The sequence below is a fragment of the Sebastes fasciatus genome, chromosome 9, assembly GCF_043250625.1.
Source record: "Sebastes fasciatus isolate fSebFas1 chromosome 9, fSebFas1.pri, whole genome shotgun sequence".
In the NCBI taxonomy this organism is placed as follows: Eukaryota; Metazoa; Chordata; class Actinopteri; order Perciformes; family Sebastidae; genus Sebastes; species Sebastes fasciatus.
Window position 1 is genome coordinate 29,190,523 of NC_133803.1, and position 14,404 is coordinate 29,204,926.

Consider the following 14,404-nt stretch of genomic DNA (forward strand, 5'->3'; position numbering starts at 1 on the left):
TTTATTGACAGGACAGTGGATAGAGTCTTGGAAAGGGGGGAGAGAGAGAGTGGATGCGGAAAGGGCCACAGGCCGGATTCGAACCCGGGCCGCCGCGGTCAGGACCAAGTCTTGTTACATGGGCGCCCGCTCTACCAACTGAGCTAACCAGGCGCCCTCGGCCCGCGAGTTTTATGTGAATGGCAGTTTGCCGTGGAAGGTCCCTTTGTTGCGCGAGCCCGAGCTGAACGAACCTACCAATCACAGTGGGGTATATGGCTCCCGGGGACGGGCAATCGGCCGGGCTTGATGCAAGCAGAGAAACATTTCACAACAACTGTGGCGGCGCCCGTGTAACATCGCATAAGCTTGATTAAAGCTTGATTTATACTTCTGCGTGTAATCGACGCCGTAGCCTGACGTGCACCTCTCCAGAAATGTAACTACACGTCGCGGCGACGCAGACCGCAACAGCTGTGATTGGTCCAGTCTCTCAGCGATGCTGAGCGGCCAGGACCAAGTTCTACTTCTCTCTGCCTCCATCTTTTCAATGTTTGTTCACACAAATCCACTCAGATATATTTTCTCTTTTCGGCGTTGCAGTAATGTCAGTAAAAGTTCTGTGGTTCAACAGTTATTAGCTCCAACTCCGCTCAGTTTCTGTTTGTAGTACAAGAAGAAGAAGGAAACTCATAGAGACGCCGCCGCCAACTAGCGGTTTGGTGGTGTAATTGCAGAGCAACACAAACACAGCAGGCACAACTTTATTGCGGAGTGACACCAAGTGGAATGAATATATATCTTGTCACACAGCCCCAATCATGTCTTTTTCAAAGCCTGCAGTGAAGAGAAAGGTTGGTGACGAGCACAGACAATTTCAGGAAAAGTGGGAGACGCAATAGAGGCCATGTTCAGAAGAACCGTTCATGTTCTTCAATGTTCCATTAATGTTCAGGACAGTTCATGTTCAGAAGAACCCATTCAAGTTAAAGAACTGTTAATAATGACGTTTGAGAAGATTGTTTTTTTTTTTAACAAAGCTTTTTTTGTGGAATACCTGATGCGGCCCAGCCTCACCCAGACTCTGCCTCCAGCGGCCCCCAGGTAAATTGAGTTTGAGACCACTGCTCTAAATAATGAACATTTTACATTTGCAGAACACACAGAGTACTTGAGTAAATGTACTTAGTTGTTTTCCACCACTAAAGAAGCAGAGGTGTAGTTTCAAGTCTCTCCACTAGGGGGTGATATTGTGTTATGTAGTGAAGATCGTCTATTTTGAAGAGGAGTCACTCTGTCTGTACAAATTCCTTTTCTCGATGAGGAAACTTGGCAGAGTGAGAGCTCTCTACTTCTTCACCTATCCCAGTTAATACCTATGGAGGATGATGACAGAGGATGGAGGATGGAGAGACGAGCTGCTGCTGCACAACACAACACACAGACAAGAAGTGACGAGAAGAAGAAGGAGAAGTGAATGAGTGTTGGTAAATAAAACGCTTTGTAGTCCTAGCCAGCTGTTAGACCCGTTTAAACAGCACGTCAACGGTAGGTATCACACCTTATAAACCTAGCTTAGCTTTACATGAACAGTCACCTCTGTAGCTAACTAGCCTTCACATTCATGTCACCTGTCTGTCTGTCCAGGAAGAAGAAGCTGCAGAAAATGGCATGACATCAGCTGTTGTTTCTGCTTTTATAGACTAGTCACAAAGTCTGTTAATGCATATTAGAGGATGCTAATCTCAGTTCCTGTTGAAGGTTTAATACATGCAACTAATCCATAATGAGTGGCTGCTCCAGGTAGCTCAGAGCTGCAGGATCATGTTTCCTGTATCAGTTTACTGTCTGCAGACACTTTTTCCACTCCAGGATGGATCAGCAGCAGAAGGGTAGTTCAGAGAGCTGGTGATAGAGGATAAAAGAAAAGAGGATATGTGAACATTTGAGATTGTGCAATAGATTTATAAAGTTGTTTTTTGTACTACTTTGCAGAACAATCATGTGTGCATGTTCCTCTATTTTAACACTGGATGTCTGGACTTAAAACAATCAGTAATGCCTCACTTATAAAGCAGGAAATTATCGATTTGTATTCAACTTTTGCTTTCATGCTTGCTTTTTGGGGGGAGTTTAATCTTTGTCAGATTTGAAACTGATATCTGAATGCAGTGAATGAAATTAGCACCTGTCACCGGCCACATACAGGGGAAATGTTGGTTGTGGCAGGTAAAGATTTCAGGTCACCTGCCACCATGGCAGGTTTTCCTTATATTAAAAAATATCATTCTTAAAAAGCAATTCCTAAATTAAAAATAGTCAGGATTAAGGTTACATGATCCATATTCCTACTGTCTGTTACCACTGACTCAGTGTTTACTAGGGGTGGAAGAAAATATTGAGTATTGCAATATTATGTTTTAGTGATACTGTATCGATTCTCAAAAACCTTGTATTGATTTCTAATTAATAGTTCACAAGCAAATATGAACTCAGTCAATACTTTATTTTATTTGCAAAGATAAATGCAAATCCTACTATTCTGATTGCATAAAAAAAGTAAAACATTTTACTCAAATTTTATGCATTTGGCGGTGTGTTTTTTTATTCCATGACCGTTTTCCAAAAATTAGATTGAAAAAAATCACAATATATTGCCTTGCTTACAGTACCACAATATATCGCAATATATTGAATCGTATCATGATGGGTATCGTATCGCCAGACAGCCCTACTGTTACAATTGTAAAGCGTTCTTCATAGATTTCAGAAGTGGCAGACAAAAAAATTGTGTGGCTGGTAGAAATGTTCAGTGACCTGCCACAGTGGCAGGTGAGGAAAATACTTAATTTCAGACCCTGCCTGCATGCATGGAGGTTTTACTCTTTGAATTATGATGATAATAATAATACTAGCATCAGAATAGTTACTCTTATCACTCTTACTTACACTGGGCTCACTTCTTTAGTGAATTAAATAGTGAATATAAACTATTCCCCATTTCTCTGGGGGCCCCCAAGAACTTCCTCAAGGACCCATGGGGGTCCCCGGCCCCCTGGTTGAGAACAACTGGTCTCGAGGGGTCTATGGCTAGCAAAGGGGATGAGCTGCTTACGCTCATTCTGCATGTAGAGCTGGGCGATAATTCAATTTGATAAATTATCCTCTTTAAATGGAATCGTATCATGAGGAAATCATATATCGAGATATCGTGACCCACAATTACGTCGTCTAAATTGATAATAATAAGCAGCATACTAACTCAAATTTCTCAGAAAATCTGATCAAACTCAGTTAAATCAAACTATTTTCTTAATCTGATTACTCTCTATTTGTGTGCATGCATGTAAACATAGTCAGTGTTTAGCTGGAAATATATATTCATTTTTTTCTTTATAATGTTTATTTTGGACTTAATTAAATGAGAAAATACTTTTTACTGTCAAGTATTTAATTCGCACAGGAGTATACAAAAATTGACTTTACCATGTGGTTATTTCATATAGACTTAGTATTTATTGAATTACCAGAAAACATGCTATATTGCTATTTAGATATGAAATGACATATTGGGATATTTCGAAAAAAAGTTGTTAATGATGCTCCTCTTCCTGCTCTTTTCCTCTCCCAGGTGCATGAGGCCTTCAGGTCCTGCTAGGAGAACCCATGGAGCCCAACATCATGCCCTTTCACTCCTCCTCCCCCCCTCCGCTGGATGATGACGACGATGGGGAGACGGGATCAGAGGAGGACGAGTTTGGGGACTTTGGGGGATTCTCCGTCGAGGTGTCCTGCTTGCCCTCTGGGTCTACTGATTCCCTATCCAGCCTCAGACAGTCTTGTCCCACCACAAAGCCAGCCGCACATCAACCCAACTGTAGCTTTAATCACCCGGTTGAACAATCACCGCCCACATCCTCCGTAGACTCGGGGTCCGGCAGGAGCCAGATATACGTGGAAGGGCAGGAGGGTAATGCTGAATCACGTGTGCACCTCACAAATGGGTACTCTGACGCTGTGGGTGCATGCTCTCCCAGGGAAGAAACGGGGTTTGCTGATTTCACTGTGTTTACAGAGCAGGCAGCGCATCCCTGGTGCTGTGGCTTCTCTCCCATGGACAGCAAAGAGCAATGGGACGGCAGAGGGGAAGGGACAAACAGCTTGCGTGAACAAATCTGTGATCCGGGACGGGATGTTGTTACGGACTCTGAGCCCAGATCTCATTATGCATGTGAGGCAAAAGGAAATGTTTGCACCAAGGTCAAGCACTGTGAGAAAAGAGATGCAGCACCACCTCAGGACCACCATCAGCCTCAGGGAGCTGCAGCAGCTTTGGATTCTCCACCCGAAGAGCCTCGTTCTGGGGAGGATGAGCCAGGGGACAGTCGGAGAGAGACGAGGCATAGTTTTAATTCTTTACAAACCACAGAGGTGCAGGAGGATGGCGAGTCAGACGAAGACAGAGAAAAGAGCATTTCTATTGTCCCTCAAACATTCAGTGTGTACGAGTCTGCTTCAGAGGACCTGGCGTCCTTCTGTGACGATTTTTCATTTGAGGGTCCTTCTGCGGACTCTGAACCAAATGTTTCATCTCTCGTTTCACAAGACGGTCAGACGGACTGGGACCAGACTGATGATGACGAGGAAGAAGAACTGGGAAACTACAGCATGGCAAATCTCACACAGTCTACCGCAGAGATTCATTATTGCGACCAATCTGCGACTCAGGAAACTTCTGCTACCTCCAACCAGTCACAACCTGGAACACATACAGAAGATGCAGACTTCAAAGGCTGTAGATTTGAGCATCACAGGGGCCGAGGGTGTGCCCAAACAGCTGATGCAGCGGTGCAGAGTCTAGGAAACCTCCCACCGAGTGACAGCTTTGCTGATTTCTGCTCGGCGCCCACGCAGGAGGATGGAGAGGGGTCGTGGGCGGAGTTCAAGGAGGGAAAAACTTGGACGCAGTTCAGAGAGCCAGTCAGCAGCCTGCAGACTGATGGGGACATTGAAGAGGAGCAGGACTGTGCAGGGAAATACGGGGTTTCCAGGAGGAACAGCTGTAAGGTGGGAGACATTTCAATAAAAACTGGCTTTATTATTGTTGTTCTTGTATGATGATAATTAGCGTTTCCTTTAACTCTGCCTTAAATTAATTTAATAAATGAACCCTCTCCCTTGTTTTTCTGGCTAGGCGTCACTGTCCTGCCGTGTCCAGCAGCTTCTCCTGGCCAGTTTTCCGGAGGTAGAGGTCCCAGCTGTGGAAGGTGAAGAGGAGGAGGTGCTCAGCCTCGGTGCTCTGCTTCACGCCCGACACCTCCCTGAGAGCGAGGAGGAGGAGGAGGAGGAGGAGGATGAGGAGATACCTGAACTCAGATCTCAGTGGTGAGGACGACTCTCTGGCAATGCTGGTTGATGATGATGATGGTGGATGAGTTAACAGTCTGTAACATTTTCAGGATGCAGCATCTCCTTTTTTAATAATATTGTCTCCGAAGCCACCAAAAATGCTGCTTTGTCATTTTCTCACCATTGTTCAGGATTCGGCGGGGGGTGTGGCGGCCACATCAGGACCTCCACGATGCAGTCGGCCTCCAGTTTCAGTGGGGAGGTTCCCACACAAACAGGACTCTGCTCAGGTGCCTCGGTGTGGAGACGAGGAACATTGTGAGTTTGGCAAAACGTAACAAATACTGTTCATCAGTGATCCAAACAGTAACTGAATAGACAAATTATACCACAACATTAAAACTGCAGTGCGTAGAAATGTAGCAAATATGATTAAAAAAGTTATTTTTGTAAAACGGTCACTATGTCCTGCATTCGGGCAAAGCAAAGAGATGTTACAAGATAAGGGGCAGAATAGAAATGTTTATTATTTAAGTTAGATTGACATTATACCAAAATGACTACCTCTCAGCCTTTGTTTGTCTTTACCTTTTGAAAGGTGTTCATTGGCATGAAGAAGCAGCCAGTGACTGTGCCTGCTTTCGCATCCAGCCTGGTGAGTCAACTATAGGACATGTGAACTTAATTAATTTGGCCTTATTGGGAAGAGGAAGCATTGTAATGGTGTAAGACGAGTGGTTTCAGTGTTCATTACCATTGACAGTCCATGTTCCAAACCTTGTTTTTTTTCAAATTTCCATCCCATTTGTATCCCCCATCAGGGAATGCTAGAGCCCACCAAAGATGCTGTACTAGCTGTCTGTTCTCCAGGACACACAGCGGTCACAGCACAAGCACCTCCAGGACCCCGGCACACACCGGACCCCTCAACAGATTCAATGCAGGTAAACGGTCTTTTTGATTTGATTTGATTTGATTTGATTTATTATGTGTTAGATTAAAGAACAAGAGACTAGAGGATAACACATGAAGCTAATATGCGGGAAACAGTCAGTGTTGTTGCAAGTTCACACTCAATAAGAGCTACTTCAAAGTTCAGTTCACAATTTAGAATTTTGAACTATATACAGTATATATAAAGTATATACTATATATATATATATTTTTTTAAACTCGCTCTAGCGTTGCATAAGTGAGCGTTTTAAATGCTATTTCCTGTTTTCTCTGTGTGTTTGTGTAGGAGGCGCTCTCTTCCAGCCAGCTGGACTGGAGCAGCCGTGGCCTTAGCAGCTCTCAGGACGGTACGTCCCCTCGCCGAGCCCCTCACTTCTGGGGCTGGAAGTAGACTATCAGCCATCCCCTCCACATGGGTGGCTTCTTCTCATAAGCCTAAACCTTTGAGAGTTTCCTCTGGACTCCTCTTCACTTCCTCCAGGGCATGTTCTGCTTCTTTTTTAATTTACACTGTGTTTCCCCTCCGTTCACTCAGCGGCTTTGGGTCACCACAACGTTTTGTGATGTATTCCTCTTGTGAATAACAGTGTTCAAAAACTATGTCACTATAATTTGATTTGTCCAAACAAGAGATATAACACCCAAAACACCCCAAAACTAGGACTCAAAGTGAAACAGATGTGCAACCAAACAGAAACATTATTGTTCCAGAACAATTACAGGGGAAACACTGTACTGGCTTCCCTTTTCTTCTTCCTTCAGCTACTCTAGTGTCTCATCTTCACCTGCTGACACCTTTTACAACGAATTATCTCAGTATTTATCAGTCCCAGTTGTTATGGGGAACACATCCTGACGTGGTGACACTTGATATGGGTAAAGTCTACTGAAAACAAGATGTGCGTACTGTTACTGTGCTACTTGATGATTCTGAAGTTTTTTTTTAACACAAAATATCTGAGGGTAATGCTAAATTAATGTCACAAAGCACTAAACACTGAACATGTTTACCCCACGAAATATCAGTCAGTTTATGGAGCATGGTCATAATATGTGCCAGGACGATTTAATGGATGTGTTTATCCAAGGAAACATTTTAATTTCATTTATTGGTGGCCACTGCGGAGGTTGAAATAACTCTTCTAGTATTAATACTGTGGTCTACCTCTTTCCCAGTGCATGACTATATTAATCTCCTAGCGTCATCTTTATTTGACACTAAAGTATCTTTAACTTTTTGATGGAAACTATTTATGTGTTCATATTAACTTGTAAAGGGTTTCGTGTTACCTTCAAAGACAAAGAGAAACCAAAAAAGACATTTTAAAAATAAAACAACATCAGTCATTCTTTGCTCAGGAAATATTTGATTTAATAAGAATCAGATTTAGTACAGTAGAGTTTACACAGAAAGGATTTGTTTCTAATTCAACACAAATTCACACATAAATGTATTACAGTTATGAGTGAACTAACCGTATACGGAGAGTTTTCTTTGGTAAATAGAATAGAATTGACTAGAGCTTCATTGTAGGGACTGCTATCAATCAATAACCCGCTAAGAGACTAGGCTCCTTACTGTGACGCGTTAAACAAATCCATACTTAAATCCGTTTGACTGTTTATTAAATGAAAAGAATGACAAACAACAACGGTTATGGACAAATTAAAGTAGAGAAACGTCCAAGCCTGACTCACCCTCTTTGTCTAAATCACGCGGTCCAAGGGACCAGGTAAAATAAGTGAAACCACACCCCTGTGCCAATTAAAGGAAGTGATGTTAACCGTGTGCAGCCTTAACAAATAATAATAGGAATAGTAATAATATAATAAACAACAGTTTTAGCTCCTACATTCAGATATGGATTTGTAAGTTAATGATGGATGATCAAGGAGTAGATCTAACAAATGAGATAAAAAAAATCAAATAAAACAAAAGAGAGACCATAAAAAAGCATGAATTACAAATTTCCCTTGTGTTTTATAAGAAGTGTTTAAAATTTGAAAACTAGTTTGTTGTTTCAGACATGCTGCTTGTAAAAAGGAGGATTAATCGAAGTATTAATTGACCACAATCTGACTTTGCATTTCAGGACAGACAGTGATAGACAACAAACTTTTGCTGCTGCGTGTTTTTGAACACAAAAGTATAAAGAAAGAAGAAGTATAAAGAAAAGCTTTGTAGAATAACCGTTGCTCATTAAGATAAAAACAAGAAGTGGTAAAAGTCACTTTTCTCCTCCAGGCTATATAGGAACTGTTTGCCTGACTGTCAGTTCCATATTTGGTATTACAATGTTGATTTTGACAATGTTGATTCATCAACACGCTGACATGTTGGATTTTTAGCTCTGGTTTGCAGCACGCAAGCTGTCGCAGCTGATAAACATGTTTGGATCCCCCTAAAGGACCCCTGGTGGTCCCCAGACCCCACTTTGAAAACCACTAGAAGACATGTATAGACAACATTAACATTAAGATTCAACAGAAGCACCCTCCTGGGTTAAAATAGAATAATTTTGTCCGTTCTGTTTCCATGTTTGATGAGCATTTATGACAAATGTTCAGTTATAAATAACAAACATTGACACCCGATCAGTGTTGTAACACTAAGTATGGCCAGCAGAGCGCGCTGTATTCTCTGTAGGCGGTGCTGTCAAGTGCAGCAAAAAGGTCAAAACTAAATTATTCACTGTAGGAACAAAACAAAAGAATTGAAGCCACTAATACAAAAGCACTTAATATATTTAAAAATATTTGTTTGTAGTCTTATATTTATTTCTTTATTTCCTTTTTCCCCCAATGCTGTTGGTTATATTAAATCTGTCTTTGTATTTATTCTGTTATCAGGTTAAATGTGTGGGAGAAGAATTATTACTGCTGTCACTTAATGCTGCTTTTCTTTTTTTTACTCCCTGTGCACTGACGCATAATGCTGTATGGTGAAAAGGATAAAGGATTGTTACTTTCCAAAGCACTTCAGTTTGGAAAAGAAAAACAATCATACCTGAAATCAGTATTTCATTACCAATCAAAGGTGTCTATACAACTGCAGTTATTTCATAATGAGTTGTGCCTTTATGCCAGCAATTGTTTTCTAAAAAAGTACTTTGGACCTATGTAGTTTGTTTTCTTCAGATTTACTGCTCAAATCCAGATTCAATGCACTGCAGTAAGGAACTTGTAGGAAATCCTTGTAAATACTGAAATAAATCAGTCGATCCTTTCTGCTTGGTTTCGCTTCTCTTCCCTCAGCTTCTTTCCTCTCTCGTTGGACGCTGTCACGTTTCTCTGTGGTTGAATGCAAAGTTGGAGTATTTTTTAATAAGAAAAGGGGTTGTTAAACTCTTTAGAAGTCCACCCTTTAATTAAAAGTTGTGTAATTTGCAGTCTTGCAAGACAGCAAATATTTGCTATGATCGTTAACTACTAGATAATTGGAAGTGTTGCAACAGCATACAAAATGTTCTAACATCTTAACAGATTAAAAGTTTTTTCAGTTAGCTGCAACTACTCTGACGTTCTTATTTGACAACAAAATCAAACTCAAGCATCTAATTATTATAGTTTTGCATATAATCAAGGTGGAAGTCAGACTTAAGAACTGATTTCAGAAGCTATTTGGACCACATGTGTCATGTTATTTCCATGTGAAGATTGTTTCAGTGACCTTAGAGTTGGATAACAACAGCTTTGCATTGCTTTGTTTGCTGTGTCTGCCACTCTCTCTCTTTTCCCCTCTTGTCCCAGTAAAAGGTGAAAACCTCATTCTCCTTTTATGAATAAGAAATCAAGTCCCTCCCCACCCCATCCAACATTTATTTAAATCTCGAGGAATCATTGAGGGCATGTCCTCATTTTCAATGATGTCGAGAGTACAATAAAACAGAATAAATACACACAGAACATAATTAACAAATGACAAGAAGCAATCAGCCAGACAAAGATAGAACAATGTTAAATACAGTTACATTCAAGAACGGAGTAGTTTGTAATCATGGATTTAAAATCACCTAGAGGTACAAATGTGTTTAATTTGTATGTGTTTCGTAAACTGTTCCAAATTTTTTGCAGTACAAACACCAATAGCAGTTTCCCCAAATTTAGTGTTTGCATGCGGGACTTCAAGCTTTAGCCGATCACTTGAACGAGTCGAATAACGACTATAGGACCAATTTAAAAAGGACGTGATGTATGACGGCAAATTTCCATTAAGGGCTTTATAAATAAATAAAAACCAATGCCAATCACGTCTTACTGTCAGAGAGGCCCACCCAAGCTTTTCATACGAAATGCAATGATGAGTAGAATAACTGGCACCGGTATAAATCTTAGGGCGGAGTGATAAACTGAATCTAAGGGTTAGAGAGTGGAGGCAGAGGCGTGTTTATAGATAACGTCACCATAATCCAAGATTCGCTTTCTACAAAACATAGGAAAATTAGCTCTGTTTCTGTACAAATATCCAATTTTTTTGTCGTAGCTTGCTGTCAAGTGTATCATCAAGTGTCAGTATCTCTGGCTCTAGAGAATAACATACATTTAAGAACTAGTTTCAGATTAAAAAGTGTGTTTTGCAATTTGTCAAAGGCTTGTTGTCGGATTTCAGTGTGCAGTATCAGCAAAGCAATACAGCACTGTGTCATCCGCATAAAGATCTCCGCAACAATCCTCACCCACTGTCTCCCCTTGTTAGCACAGACCGCTCTGCTCTCAACCTGGATTATTTTGGTCCTGATGAGGAGAGCAGATCTTGCAGCAGCAGCAGCCATAGCAACAGTCCTCCTCCAGGTCAGCATGTGAAACTGCACAAATGTTGGATTGAGGTTTATGTTCAAGCAATTGTTAAATTTAGCTTGTGGTGTGGGTGTGTGTAAATCCTCTTGACACTCATTGAGTTTCATGTGTGTTTTTTACACACACTCACATGTAAAGGAGTTGACCGTGAGTTGTATGAGTTGACCATCAGTAAACTGGAAACCAGCACTAACAGCAGTCACATGGAGGACACTTTAAATCGCCTGATGTCCGCTGCAGAGAAAACCAGCACTTCAGTCAGGTCAGCTCCATGTTACATCCACGCACTTGGCATATCTAGTTTTATTATCATACAATGGAACAAAAATCGATATCATACACACGCTTCTCTTTGCTGTAATGCAACACTGTTTGTGTGTGTGTTTCTCATCAGGAAACCTCAGCAGGATGAGGAGCTGAGTGAGGAGGCTGGCGAGCTGATCTCTGGACTGCCTAACCTGTCTTTCATGCAGTCCAAGGTCCTCATGTTCCCAAGCATCCTCCTACCCGAAGAAACCCCCAAATTACAGTGATGTGTAATGTCCTCACACTATTGCATTAAAGCAGGATTCAAGTATTCTAAACGAGGCATTGTGGACTCTAAAACAGAGAGTTGCTCCGGTCAAAATACTCCACCCACCTCCGATCTTCAGTCTTTATCTTAAGAAAATTGTCAGCGGAGAGGCAGAATAACCTGTCATGTATCAGCTCATGCATTCATTTCACTGTACAATAATCTGCAAAGTGCAAAGAAAGAGGTCTGAAAGAGGTCTACTCTTTTCTGTTTTAGACCAAGTATTACTCTTCTTAAAGTCGTTTGCTGTGGTTTATTTTGTTAACTTACACATATACATATTTATTTGCTCTAGAGAATGTTACAGCAAACATACCAACTTAAATTTTGTTTGATTGTGTATTTATTTTTATTATAAAATATCTTATTTTTTATGTTAAATTATTTTTGACAAATGTTATAATATACTTAAGTGATACGGGAGACGGAAAGAATGTACTTTCTGGATGTAGCCTTCATGAAGATGCATGAAATATGAGTTTATATATCTTCTCTTTTTATCTTGTGGTTGTGGACCGTCAGCTAGTAAAGCTGGTTATTTGGGTTTTGATTCCAGTTTGAACCTGTTTTTTTCCCCACAACAATCAATGTTGTTCCTGAGCAAATGACAGAGGAAAATAAAACATCTGAAACAGCGTCAGGATGCCTCTTACTGAACATTCACTGTATTTATGTGAGTCATGAGCTTTCATCCCAACTCAATAATTCCAGCAACAACTGTCTACAGTTTACACACTTTCATACATTTACTGATCAATTACAATCCTGAGGGTGTCGCATTTTAATTTTTAACCACCTGCAAAAATCAAACTTTTTAAACCTGAACTGTTTAAAATCAGTGTAGGAAGGAAAGGTTATTATTTTTCTATTGTATATATGTTTTTGTTTTTATTTTGTTCTTTTTTTCATTTTTATTTATTATTGAATTGACGCTTTGGCAATATTGTTCACCTGACAGTCATGCCAATAAAGCAAATTGAATTGAATTGAATTGAATTGAATTGAATTGAATTGACTGACATGTGAACGTCTCTTCTGTCATACACACCGGATGTGCACCCTTCCTCCTCCTCCTCCTCCTCCTCTCTTAAACTTCTGACTTTATTTTCCTAATATTATGACTTTATTCTCGAAATCTCAGATTTATTTATTTTTCCTCAATGTCACCCTAATACCCCATCGTACCATAGACCTACAACAATGATAAATAAAAATGAAATTATAAACAAAAACAGTTATTCATTTCCATTTTTATAAATCCACAAGGAGCCACCGGAGAGGAGCTGAAGACCCGGATGTGGCTCCGGAGACACAGGTTGCAGACACCTGGCCTAGACAAACTACACCTTCCAGCACCCTACTGTAGGGTTTAAGAGGTTAAACTTGACATTAAACACTTCTTTTTACATGTGGAAATTGAATTAGGCTTAACTTAGGCAAGGCAGGGCAAGTTTATTTATATAGCACATTTCATACACAAAGGCAATTCAAAGTGCTTTACATATATAAAAGCAAGATAAAAGAGAACAAAGTGCATAAGATAAAAATGAAAAAAAGAATATAAAAGTATAAGTTAAAAGAAAAAAATTAAAGGGCTGTTTGTAACTTTTTAAGCGTATAAATGTACCTGGTCGGGACACATGCGCGCTCGCGTGTGGCTGAAGTCTCTGCTCCGCTGCCTGCTTGTCTTCACGCGCGAATTCTCGCTGTCTCGCTCCACCTCTAGACGTGCATGCGCGCTCACTACACCCTGCAGAAGAGTTAGTAGCTCTGAGAATATCTAGTAAATGTACAGTGGACGTTTGTGCAGAAATAAATGCTGCAGCTCCTCCAGCCCAATGGAGGTTTTCCGTGTCTTGGGAAGTGACGGGGCTCCGCAGCGACAAACGTTATCACCGTTTGACTTAACGTCAACAGGTGTCGCTGTTAACAAGCAATTCTGAAAGTTACAAATAGTCCCTTTAAAAGGGACTGTTTGTAACTTTTTAAGCGTATAAATGTACAGGGTCGGGAGACATGTGCGCTCGCATATGCGCATTCGCGTGTGGCCGCTGCCTCTCCTCCTCTGCCTGCTCGCCTTCACTCAGACAGCGCGCGCGTTCTCGGTCAGCTCGCTCCACCTCTAGACGTGAACGCGCGCGCTCACCACACACTGCAGAAGAGTTAGTTTAGCTCTGAGAATATCTAGTGAATGTACAGTGGACGTTTGTGCAGAAATAAATGCTGCAGCTCCTCCAGACCAACAGAGGTTTCCCGTGTCTTGTGAAGTGACGGGACTCTGCAGAGAGAAACCTTACCGTCTCGTTACCGACCGGGAGACACGCTGCAGAGCCCCGCTGCAGAGCCCCGCTGCCTTAGCCTGCACTGAGGCAGGAAAAGCCAACACTAGGATCAGATGTGCTTTTATCTGACGTGTGTCGCGTCACTGTTTTGAGCGATGCTCGTTCAGGTATATTTAGAGCGAGCAAGCGCGAGCTCGACGCTGACTTTCGTTGATTTCACGGCCACAGGTGTCGCTGTTAACAAGCAATTCTGAAAGTTACAAATAGTCCCTTTAAAAGGATGATAAAAACAATCAAAAGACAGTAAAGTGCAGCAACTTAGGATCTTAGATAACTTTGTTTCTAGTAAGGGGGCAATCAGTCGATGCATTTGCTGTGATTGTTTAATGTAAAGAGTTTGCATATCTATCTTGGAGGGAGTGACTGACATCTCTTCTGTCACACGCCGGATGTGCACCCTTCCTCTTCT

General features: G+C 41.2%; 1 protein-coding gene and 1 long non-coding RNA gene across 3 annotated transcripts in view; one reads left to right on the forward strand and one right to left on the reverse strand.

Annotated features, from left to right (window-relative positions):
* Positions 1 to 14,404, reverse strand: part of LOC141774452 (uncharacterized) — a 393,135-nt gene that overhangs the window by 233,577 nt on the left and 145,154 nt on the right. The gene's annotated exons all lie outside the window — the stretch shown is intronic.
* Positions 1,322 to 11,637, forward strand: LOC141774441 (uncharacterized). 2 transcript variants are annotated; one of them, XM_074647106.1, is made up of 10 exons: positions 1,322 to 1,527; positions 3,611 to 5,046; positions 5,174 to 5,364; positions 5,520 to 5,646; positions 5,927 to 5,983; positions 6,150 to 6,272; positions 6,569 to 6,629; positions 10,984 to 11,073; positions 11,218 to 11,341; positions 11,474 to 11,637. In XM_074647106.1, exons 2-10 carry the CDS (start codon positions 3,646 to 3,648, stop codon positions 11,610 to 11,612), a joined length of 2,313 nt encoding a protein of 770 aa, XP_074503207.1. In that variant the 5' UTR covers positions 1,322 to 1,527; positions 3,611 to 3,645; the 3' UTR covers positions 11,613 to 11,637. The 2 variants fall into 2 exon arrangements, with proteins under 2 accessions (XP_074503207.1, XP_074503208.1); XM_074647107.1 differs by having other exon boundaries at positions 1,329 to 1,466.

Excerpts from the sequence above, each read along its gene's own strand:
- LOC141774441 (XM_074647106.1), top strand. The coding sequence starts at position 3,646 with ATGGAGCCCAACATCATGCCCTTTCACTCCTCCTCCCCCCCTCCGCTG. Across the intron at positions 5,647-5,926 it reads GTGTGGAGACGAGGAACATT|GTGTTCATTGGCATGAAGAA; the intron begins GTGAGTTTGGCA and ends ACCTTTTGAAAG. Across the intron at positions 5,984-6,149 it reads CTGCTTTCGCATCCAGCCTG|GGAATGCTAGAGCCCACCAA; the intron begins GTGAGTCAACTA and ends ATCCCCCATCAG.